Consider the following 11,570-nt stretch of genomic DNA (forward strand, 5'->3'; position numbering starts at 1 on the left):
ACATTCAGAAAAGAGGCATATGTCAAATATTACAGTTATTACGGTTATTACATAAGGCAACTGAAAACACCTGTGAATCAAAGGTGCAGTTTATAGTTTTTGGCCATCTCTACTGTGAGGGTAAATAGTCTTTTTTTTTTTTTTATTGATTTATATTCATCCATTGTTAATAAGTGTATTACAGCCTACAGACAGCTATCAGACACAACAGGTCATGTAGTTTGATAATGAAAATGTTCCACTGCTAATACCTCACAGTACAGCTTCCAAGCAGTTTACCTGTTTATATCGTCGAGACGCACAACTAACCTGCTGGCCAGCTAGCTGCAGTAGTCGAATAAGTCCCATTTGTAAGATACCTGGCTAGGTTATAACTAGTTGAACTAATGACAAACAGATTAACATGGCCAATAAATATCCAATATGAGATTTGTTCTTTTGTACATAGTCTAATCTGAGCTGTTAAAATCATATAATAGTTAAAGAACTACAAACCAGCTACCAACTACATGTCCAGGAGAAGAAAACACAACTTTAGCATCTGTTTTGATGCCTCTCAAAATTTGAAGAGTCTCTCCGGTTCAATGTGCTGTCTATACTGACAATAGCTTCACTTCTTGATGCTCCTCAGTCTACTTGACTGCAACACAATCTCCTCCATCAGTAAGGTTGAAAATGGCAGAACACCACAAGCAGCTAGTGGGCGTTTTGTAGGTAATATATGTAGGTAATATATTCTTGTAAAGAAGGAACAAAAATCTAGCCACTCTAGTGGGTCGGTCCCGTGTTTGTTCTTAGCGACAGCCTGTGCCCCGCTATGGGAAGTGAGACTGCTGTCTTCTGCCTCCACAGCAACACCTTCTTCGAGGTGAAGTCCATCTCCAACCAGGTGTGGAAGTTCCAGCGGTACCAGCTCATCATGACCTTCCATGAACGTCCTGTGCTTCCTCCTCCCCTCATCATCTTCAGTCACATGACCATGGTCCTGAAGCATCTGTGCTGTCGCTGGAGAAAGCACGACGATGATGAGCGGGACTTCGGCTTGAGTGAGTGACCATCCTATGGCCTCTCAGTACAACTACACTACGGCATTACACAAACAGCATCGCAGAGTTTAGTTTTCAAAACACACACAGTTCAGCTTTTTGGGGTAATTATCAAGCTTTTTTTGAGCTGAAGCGGATGCATAGAAGCAGGAAGGTACTAAATTGTATGGTTTGGCGGCTGTCAAGTATGAAGTGTTCAAAAGGATTTGGTGACCTTGATGTAAACCAGAGTTAGCTCATTTAAACGACACAGACGTACTGCTTACTGCTGCAAAAATTTGGATAAAAAAAAAAGTTGCACCTGAACTCCCTTTGACCTGACTAGAACTCTTCATCACGGAAGATGAGCTGAAGAAAGTCCACGACTTTGAAGAGCAGTGCATTGAGGAGTATTTCCGAGAGAAGGACGACCGCTTCAACTCCTCCAACGACGAGAGGATACGCGTGACATCCGAAAGGTTTGCAGGCCCCAAAACCAGGGGAACCATACTTGCTTTGACTCACAGTCCAGTGTGTAATATCCAAGCATCAAAAGCTTGGCCTAGAGCCCTAATAAAACATTTAATAAGGATATTCCCCACTATTGGTAAGATCAGTTTTGCTTTATCCTGACTGACCCAGCCAAGCTGACATATGACCCGCGTCCTCTGATATTAATTCATTTAATTAACCCTTGAGGAGGGTGTTTGAGTACCATTTGAGTATAAAATGTACCCAACCTGTTTATGCTTTTTTTTTTTTTTTTTGTGTCAGTGATTTCAGGCCTCTTTAAACGCTGATGTTTTTCCAGATGTTCAGGAATGTTCTGCCAATCCTGCCATGATGATGCAGCTCTTAGTTTCTTATACTCAGTAACTTTCCCTGCTGTCTTGATTTGGTGCTTGGAACAAAATCATGGACGTTTAGTTTCGTGAACTTGAACCTGTCAACCTTTTGCGCGTTTTACTGTGCCAGGGTGGAGAACATGGCCATGCGTCTGGAGGAGGTCAACGAGCGCGAGCACTTCATGAAGGCCTCCCTGCAGACCGTGGACATCCGCCTGGCCCAGATGGAGGAGCTGATCGGCCGCATGGCCGCCGCCCTGGAGAGGGTGGCGGGGGTGGAGCGTGGCGAGATGAACAGAGCACGCTCCAGGACCTCCTCTGACTGCACCGACACAAACTACATCCTGAGGCAGGGCAGCTTCAACAGCCAGGAGGGCAACGCCGCCTACCGGCTGCAGGAGTCTCTGGAGCAGGGCGGCGAAGAGTCGCTCTCACCCACCTCACCTACAGCGCTAGTGCCGAGGGCACGGAGCCACTCCTTCTACGTGGGGCACGCCTCCAGGGAGAGGTGTGGGCCGGACCGCACGGAGGGTATCTTCAAGGAGCGCTCCTTGAGCTTGCACCGAGCCAACAGCTCGCAGTCCGTTTCGTCGGGGGCTGGCCCCAAAGAGTGCAGGCCTGCCCCTCTGAACACGCTGTCAGTTCAGCAACAACATCGACCTTCGTCCTGTATAGATATATACGTGTCGACTTCAGAAGAGGCCCCGCCCACAGAGACCTTCCTGGAGCCAATCAGGATGCTCCCTCCACTTGCACGAGACTCCTCCCTCCAGTCCGAGATCATTGAAGGGGCGCTATCCGGGGGGCGGGACTACGGGGTAAGGGCGGGGCCAAGCGAAAGACAACCAGACGGCACAGTCCTATTCGAGGACAGTGCCGCCGCTGACCTATCGCTGTGCTCCGCCCACCTGCTACCAGAATCCCTTCCCCCCTGGGACCCAGATCCATCCCCTCCGCCGTCGGCGGGCATCCTGGAACGTTCCAAGAGCAGCCGCTTCCTCTCGGCAGCGGGGCACCTGTTCCTGGATGAGCCGCCGCTGGTGAAGTCCCACAGCCTGATGTTCCCCCTGCGTGGTTACTATGGCGGCATGGGTGTGCAGGTGAAGGCGGCCGAGTACACCAGCATCACGGACTGCATCGATACGCGCTGCGTCTCCGCCCCGTACCCGGCGCCCGAGCGCTCCGACTCCCCCAGCGGCTCATTCACCTTCGAGAAGCCTCAGGACATGGGCGTCTCACACCCGGAGCGGGACGCGGAGCTGAGCCACGCCGAGTCCGACCCCGAGGAGTCTGCCGAGGGCCCGGCCAATGCCGGCAGGCCCTGCCCCGGCGGGAGCGGAGGGGGCGGCATGGCCATGGACCTGGGCCTGGGCCTGGCTCTCGGGCCCTTCTGCTCTCCGCTGTCCAGGTTGGAGCGGGCCAACAGCTGCTCCTCATCAGAGGACTCTCACTCCAACATCTACGCCCGGAAGAGCTTCTCCATCGGCGAGCGCATGGACAAGGGCCGCAGCGGCTCCAGGAATCCATTCCAGAGGAGCAAGTCTGGCGCCAGGCCCGAGGGGAAGAAGGACACACTCTCCCTGAGGAAGCTGGCTAAACCCTCAGCCTTCCAGAGCTTCGACGGCAGGCACAACCTCACGTGATGACAGTGGAGGTTACGGATCATGACGTCATAGAGCTACTGTAGTATGCGTAGGATGGAGAAAGGGGCTCTAACTTGTTCGTTGTCCAAGGGCCCATCCATCAAGCAGTCAGCACTGTTTGGGTGAATTATGTGCTCCACATTGTAATGGTCTGTGATGGTGAGCAAATTAGCGCACTATGACGCCGTAGTACATGTCTGGATTTTCTTCAGTTAGACGAACATTGCCAACTGGCTAAAAATGGTTCCTTTGAACTGCTAATGTCTAATGTTCATTCTTTTCTGTGGTTTGGGGTGGAAATAGAAGAGCAGACTTCAAATGCATTTTCTATAGAAGAACAGGGCATTCCCTACACAGTTTAGATCTAAACAGAATGACTTTCCTCTCTCTCTACTCTAATCAAGACCAATGGAAAATACATCTTAATATTTTGATTTCTCCTATCCATGTTTTAATCACATTGATTGTGGTTCGAAATCTAACTCAGCTTAAACCTTAAAAGGAAATACTGAAATATTTTTTAAGAAGGAAATAGACATGAGGTGAGATTTTGTTGTATATAATTTTTTTCATTTATCTTGGACTTATTTACTCTCTACCACATAAGGCACACACTTCAACACATGTAGACATTCTTATATGTACAAACGCACATATATTTTCTCAAATGTGGAATGTAGATTCAATCTAGATGATCATGAGACATACTTTTTTTTGAACCCTTGCTTTTTAGACCCTTATAGGGTGCAACCAGTGCTTTTTAAATGTTTGCTCATATAAGTTGAAGAGCTACACTATTTAATTTTATTTTTTCCCCACGAAATTTCTCTAGGCCACGTTTCTCTAACCATCCTAGCAGGACACTAGAAGAACAAATATCAAGCATGATATTAAAAATCGCCTTGGCTTTCAACGTTCAACGCAAACACCCGTATGTTCTTAATCATACAGCTGCTTCCATGCCACCGTATTATCATGTAAAGAACACGTCGTGATTTTACCTATCCTGTCATTCTGAAAGTGAACACACTTTCATTTAATTAGCCAAAAATGAAAAGATTATCCGAGCACCAATTAACGCCACCAACAGCTTCATTTATTATACAGGACAGAATTTGTCTTAAAAAATGATTGGATTCATGATCTTTTTAGCTTCTTTCCACAGGCGAGATGTGTTTATGTAGACTTGCTATGCAAGAAGCCGGAGCAGGTGCGCACAGGGAGCGGTTCTTATGCACTTTAGGACAGGCGTTGGTTGGACGTGTGCGCATCTCTACACACTGCGAGCCTTCCCGGGGGTCTGGAGTGGAGCCGTGATACCGGGGGGCTAGGACTCACCAACTGGGACCGCATGCTGCCGTTAACGTTGTGTTCCACATTTTTAAAACACTGATTGGGCAAAAACAGCTCGCAAGTGCATTTTTTGTCGTCATTTTCTTTTGTCATATAGTTTCTTTGCATTTTTCTGTTCAAACAGGCTACAGTATGATTACTAGCTTAATTACCTTGCTTTGTCACATGTATATACAAACTTGATTTCAGAAATTATTCTTTATGACGATTATTTTCTGTGGTTATGCTGGGGGAATTTGGGTAGCACTGCATATTTGCATTTTCTTTTAAAAAGAAAATCTCACTGGCTATATTTATCCGTGTCATATTTGCAGAATCACTTTAATTTGTTTATGTTTAGTTCTTTTAAAAAAAAGAAGCAACCCTAAAATTTCAGTGACTAGTCGAAAGACAAAGTAGTGTTAGAACTGAGACTTTGAAGCAATACAACTAAAAGGAAACTATTGTGAGGTTTAAAAATGATAATAGGAAGATTATCAGTGTCCTGTCTGCCTCCACTATGTAACCTAGTTCTTTTGCCTTATTCACGTGCAATAGCGATAAGAGATTTTAATATTTAATTACTAAAATCCACTCTATATCACAAGATATAGAAGTAGTCATTGGAGATCTGTGTTAACCAAAAACAAGTTTGAAAAAATAGACTAAAAATGTCAAATGTATTTTTCTTGTGCATATTCAGATCACTGTGGCTTCCATCGAGTCTAATATATTGCATATTACTGCGGTTTCTTTTACGCAGTTTGACCTTTGACCCAAACAAAGAGAAGGGCAACAGCATAGGAGCCTTAAACGAAGGGTGTGTCTACAGAGCCTTCAGACCAAGGCACTGGACTGGTTTCCATTACCATTGGACTGGTTCCAGCCAACAGGGAAGTGAAGCTTTGGTACTGGGGCCTGTGCTGTTTGAGACCCCCCCGACACACCTGGGCAAGGTCTTCTGCTAATCATGAAGGCCTCTGTGAGTTGGTCCACCATGCACACTTGGCCCCAGAACCGTTCCCTGTGCTGTACGACAGCGCCCATGAACCTTGGTGTTCGGGGGGAACCACCTCCCAATGCGCTCTTGATCAGTGCATCTAGAACTCTCTTCAAACAAGAGCAGGTATCCCATAAGCACCTGGCTTGTCACACGTCTAGGTTCTGTACGCATTCTCCATAAAATGCACGGACCCTGGATCATCGCTGCGTTTAACATGAAGGAGCTAGAGAGAAGGTTTCTGTGAATCTGTTAACACTATGAAACAACCTTCCCAGCGTTGTGCCAAAACCATATGAGGAAACGTCATGTACAGTATTTTCTTAATATTTTCCTATACAGTAGCAAACAGGTTTGTGAATTATACTCCACATTGAAACCCACATTTATCCCTCAGCCCTGTCACCTTTTTTATTTGTTTGTGAGCACTTGTTTGCTAATGAGTCCAAGCACACGTTTTCCGCAATAATATTGTAGTTTTATCTGAAGGGGTCATAGTTGATTTAGTGTCCTAAAAAAATGCATGTCGTTCTTCCACAGGATATGAAATGAATTCTGGGAAGTGAGAGAACAGAGGGTATGGGTGGGAGGAGTCTCACCCACCCACAGTAGTAGGTTAAGTATTTGGATGCAAATACAAATATGTATTCTTTAATATTCCTTAATGTGAATAGGATGTTTGGCATGTATTACTAAATAAATGAATATTTAAGTGAATTAGTCATGGTTTTGTGTGTGTGTGTGTGTGTGTGTGTTCTATTTCTACCATGAAACCAGATCACTGGCCTGCATTTGAAGACAGTGACGATAAAGCTGCCTGCACTTTCAAAAGTGTCGAGGTGGCGCACACAGACACGAGGTGGCGCTGCCGTGCAGAGGCACGAGGCGACGCTGGGCGGCGGTCACGCTCTCGTCTGCTCCGCGGATGGAACATTCTGTTCCCCAAAAACAGACGCACGTGGCGCAGCACCGGTTAAAGTGAAAGAAAAATAAAATACCGCCAACAGGGTGACCCAAATCCGCCTCGAGAACGGCTGCTCAATGCAAGTGATTACAAGCGAGGACGCGACTGTGTTCGCATAAATCGATCCCGATGCAAATCTCGAAGTCCTGCATAAATGATTGCGTATATTTCCAACCTCCCTCGTCCCGAGCCACATGCTCCCGTAAACATGAAAGAGGCGTGTCCGTGAAGCCTGGAGACCCCGGTGCCCAAAAGGCTGTGTATGTCAGTCACGTAACACTGACACTGAGTAGCATTGTTTAAAGTGATTAAAATGCAAGTCTGATGGCCTGTTCGGACGGCCTTAAGGAGTGTGATAGCCGAATTGTAGACTACCGCTGTTTTGTGGGTTGGAAAAAAAAGGCTACTGAGATCGATAATAACCTTCCTTTAATATGTTTGCTTCATTTAAAGTTATACCTTTTGGGTTAATTTATCTTGGGCAACTACTGTGTTCCTGTTTACTCATCCGAGGACTAGGCTACATATGCGCGAACCAGGTCGGGCACGGGCCGTCCTGTCTTCGGTGTAAATACTTCTTTCCTAGAATTGTGTCCTAGGGTGAACCAACTCGTGTCCGTGCTTTACTCTGAAAAGAGTCATATTACACTCGCTCCGATTGGCTAACCTTTCCCTCTCAGAGGCTCACTGCAACCCCCACTGCCTCCGCTACCCCTGTCCCATTCATGTACAGGTTGGAGACACAATGATACGATCAACAAGCCCAGATGGATTCGCTCTCGTACTAAAAGACCCAGCAGCGCCGTTACGAAAGTGCGTAGCCGCTTCACCCGTGTGGCTTATCTGTTTATTTTAAAGCTTTTATTATTTTTATTTTTTTTAATTAAGTTAACTTTATTTTATTTTTATTTTGTACTGCACTTTCCCCCCCCCCCCCCGTTCCGTTTTGAATATGCTTGTCTCATACATTTCTTTCCTCTTTTTTCCCCAACGTCCATGCGCTTAACATGCTGGGGGTAAAAGAATATTAATCACGTGCGACCGAGGGAAGTTGCACCCAGTGTTTCCGAGCGAGCGCGTGCAGCAGATCACACTTTACGACTTCCCAGCGCGCGCGTTGGCCGCGAGAACCACCCCCCCCCCCCACGCCTCCCCCGGGCTTCGGCTCGGTGAAGGCGATTGGACGATCGGGCTGTCAATCTCTCGCTACCTTGGTGATTCCCGGTAGCGCGTTCCGGGAGCGCGTGGAATGGAGCCTGGCGACCAATCAGACCGCGGCCCCATGATGACGCCCCGGGATTCCGCGAAATTGTGTCTTTCGGAAGAGCACGCGAGTTGTGACATTAGGAGACTAAACTCATAACCGGGGCGGATCAGTTCTTCTGATGATGTTTAATCGCGGTGGTAAAGCTGCCAGTATTTTGTTCCCGTCATGAATTAACGTGGAATCTCACGTTATCCGTCACGTATAGGGCGACACGCGTGGGGGGTGGTGGAGTCCACGTTTCCTGGAGTTAACTCTGAAGTATAGACGCTTTTGACAAACGGATGTTATTCCCCCAAATCCCAGAGGCGCACTTAAAATCGAGCTGTTTGTAAACGTTTGTTCGGTATTTACCGAAAACGGCGCAGGCATGACGGACATTGATCATGAGCTCTCCAACGGGTCGAACAGCGAATGTTCGGAGGCGCGGAGTCCCGGGGAGATGTCGGAGGACAGCCAGGAGAGCCGGACATTGCTCATGGTGGCTATGATCCTCCTGGACCTCAACCGGAGCGTGAGGGAAAGCCGGACAAAATGCGGCAGCGTGTTGTTACCGGAGCGCTGCAGACCGAACCAAACGGAGCCGAAGCGTCCTCGGACACGGCAGAGCGGCAAGCGGGTCCGCGCCGACAAGAGGCACGGGTGTCCGTACGCCGGTTGCGGGAAAATGTACGGCAAATCGTCTCATCTGAAAGCACATTTTCGAGTGCACACGGGTAAGTGTAGTCGGAGGATGGCGCATAAAGACTTTGTGTGTTTTGTTGCAAAAAACGCCGCAGATTGTACATTTCGGCTTTGCGGTGTTGGCTGCGATAATCGGTTAACCGGACCGCGCGTAGAAAGTGTGGGTTTGCGCGAGTTCCACTGGGTTAGCGGGGGAGGCGGGGGTGTTGGGGTGGGGGTGGGGGTGGGTGGGGGAGGGGAGGGGATGGGGCGGGGGTGTAACCGCAGGCGGAGCGCGACGGTACATGTGGGTGGAACAGTACGAATTGTTATTCATCGAAGTCCGAGCAAACAACGCGTGCGGTTTGAAACAGGGTTGCGTCATGACGTCTTTATAAAACACTGATAAAACATACGTCACTAGAGGATCCCGACTTAGATTTTTGGGGGAGGGGGGCAGATGACCTTCGTTTGAAGATATCGATCTTACATATTTGTATCGTGTTTATTATTGTTTCTGAACATACGTCGATGGGCTCGTGTAGCGAAAGGTGCCTCATTACCACATTACGGTAGTCAGTAGGTCCTGAACCACCCCGCGTGCTTCATTGCGACACCCACCCCCTTTGGCCGTGTGTGACCTCGCGCTTCCTGTTGTGAACATTCGACTCGTGCGGTTTCTGGAACTGTAATTTAAAGGTGCGCGAGTGGGCGCGCGCGCGACTGCTATGCAGTCGTTACAGAGGACACTTGCGCGCTATTAAAAAAACTAAATGCAGAAACCCCCAGGCGACAACACTGCACAAATTGTGTGAGCAAAACCATTTCTGAAAGGACTGTTCTAATGCAACGCTCCTCTTTCTCCCTTGGGCGCGGGCGCAGGTGAGAGGCCGTTCCACTGCACCTGGCCCGACTGTGCAAAGAAATTCTCTCGCTCGGACGAGCTGACGCGACACTTCCGCACGCACACGGGGGAGAAGCGCTTCGCGTGCCCCCTGTGCGACAAGTGCTTCACGAGGAGCGACCACCTGACCAAGCACGCGCGCCGGCACGACGGCTTCCACCCCGCCATGCTGCGCAGCCCGTGCAGGAGGACGCGGCGCGCGACGGCCCCCGCGGCGTCTCCCGGCTCCGCGCAAACGGGCTGCGCTTGAGTAGCGCCGATGGCTCGGAGATGCGCGAGCCTCTCTGGTCCTGTCGTCTTTAGCAAGGCTGCATGCGCTAATGTTCATGTAACAGGACCTTTGCGCTGTCGTGCTACCCGTCTTTTACCCGTCTCTCTTGCACCGACAACTAGTTTAATCGACCACAAATTGTGTACGTGGAGATGCAGCTTACTGTTAAAGGGTCGGTTGACATGCACGTGTTGGAGAGGCCTACTCGAATGCTATTTTTGAGCGATTCAGTCGTGTGGACAGTGACAGTAGTACGTAATGCTGTTAACGTGCATCACAACGTAGTCTGCCATTGGGATTTTTTGTGAATAGATAGCTAATAGCACGAGCTATTATTATGTCAAAACGCCACAAACCTCTCGCCACAGGTTAGACACGGGCTTCACGCGAGGTTAAAGTACAGCAAACACAATTTTTTATAGCCTAATGACATGCAACACGCGTTGGGATCACACGAGCATGTCTACGCGTCTCATTTTAACTCCGCAAAAAACAATGTAAAAGGCTAAATACGTTTATTTCTCCGTTAGTTCCATGTTCGCAATCGGAAATCTGCAGCTGTGGGCCACGAAATCAGCAAAGTACACCGTGCGCTGCAACTGCGCCTCGTCACTCGAGCGCCCCCGAGTGGCGCACAGTCCTGTTATATGTCTGGTTTATTATTATGGTTGTGTTGGCGAGATGTATTTTTTCCCCCCAGCCGTTTCCTGTGTGTGGAATGCTCCATCCATAGCCTGATTTTCCCGCTGCGGTTTCGGCAGTGAATTGCGTGCTGCACGGCGGTCGAAGGCGAAATGTTCATTTACTTGAAATATTCGATGCTGTGATTTGTCAGCAGGTTGTGAGCAGCCAACCAAGCAGATCACAACATAAGATAGCCAGGGTAATCTAAGCACATACCATAGCACACAATTAATGTGAGGCAGAGAAGCTGCTAGTCAAACAATCCACAATCCATCCACACACACACACACACAAATTACATCTGCATTAGGAGCTTTTAGGTTTAAGTGCTTTTAAGGTTTGGTTTTTGCAATGATTTCAAACTGCGCTCATGAAATGGTAGGAGCCAGTTGACATGACAACCACTTCCGCTGTACGTTGTACTGGGCCCAACCTGTGACTCTTCTCCAAAGTTACACAAACTTTTTTCAGGTTATGAATGTACAATGAGAGGATGATACCACTCACCATCAATGCTTTGCACACAAAAAATGAACTTTCATCATTAATCACCACAATACTTCAGAGCAAACATATCTGTACATACGAGGGCAATTTAAAAGTTTCTTTCACACTGGGTTATTTTAAACAGGGTGGCAACATTCACCCTATATGTTTTCCATGGTCATTCATTTCAAAACAAATTAAAACATGGTGAAACCATCAACTGTTGTATGTGGCTTCTGTACATCTAACTTTTGTCTCAAGAGTAACTAGGATTTGATGTGCATTTTATACCTTTGGAGTATTTCATGCAGCAAAGTCACTTTTTTTTAGCCATATAAGGCACAAATCAAGGGTGCCAAAAAGGCGAACTGCCCAATAGGAGAACTGCCAAACAGGAAAACTGCCCAACAGTAGAGCTGGTGTTGGGCATTCCAACTGGACAGTGCCGACATTTGTTTCATTTGCTATAAACGACCTAGCTGTGTGAAA

The 11,570-nt window shown here is 47.9% G+C and overlaps 2 protein-coding genes across 5 annotated transcripts in view; both read left to right on the forward strand.

Moving 5' to 3' along the window:
• Nucleotides 1–6,562, forward strand: part of trpm3 (transient receptor potential cation channel, subfamily M, member 3) — a 101,815-nt gene extending 95,253 nt beyond the window's left edge. For all 4 annotated transcript variants that reach the window (XM_081710577.1, XM_081710588.1, XM_035526094.2 and 1 more), the window contains 3 exons: nucleotides 853–1,046; nucleotides 1,372–1,504; nucleotides 2,001–6,562. In XM_081710577.1, coding sequence (XP_081566703.1) covers nucleotides 853–1,046; nucleotides 1,372–1,504; nucleotides 2,001–3,513 — 1,840 coding nt within the window. In that variant the 3' untranslated portion in view covers nucleotides 3,514–6,562. The remainder of the gene's footprint in view (nucleotides 1–852; nucleotides 1,047–1,371; nucleotides 1,505–2,000) is intronic.
• A 1,015-nt stretch (nucleotides 6,563–7,577) lies between these two features.
• On the forward strand, nucleotides 7,578–11,301 carry klf9 (Kruppel like factor 9). Its single transcript, XM_027019887.3, has 2 exons — nucleotides 7,578–8,789; nucleotides 9,619–11,301. The coding sequence occupies exons 1-2, from the start codon at nucleotides 8,444–8,446 to the stop codon at nucleotides 9,888–9,890; spliced, it is 618 nt and encodes a 205-aa protein (XP_026875688.1). The 5' UTR covers nucleotides 7,578–8,443; the 3' UTR covers nucleotides 9,891–11,301.
• Nucleotides 11,302–11,570: the final 269 nt, after the last annotated feature.

This window comes from Electrophorus electricus, chromosome 1, assembly GCF_041902795.1.
Source record: "Electrophorus electricus isolate QZ-2024a chromosome 1, ASM4190279v1, whole genome shotgun sequence".
NCBI lineage: Eukaryota > Metazoa > Chordata > Actinopteri > Gymnotiformes > Gymnotidae > Electrophorus > Electrophorus electricus.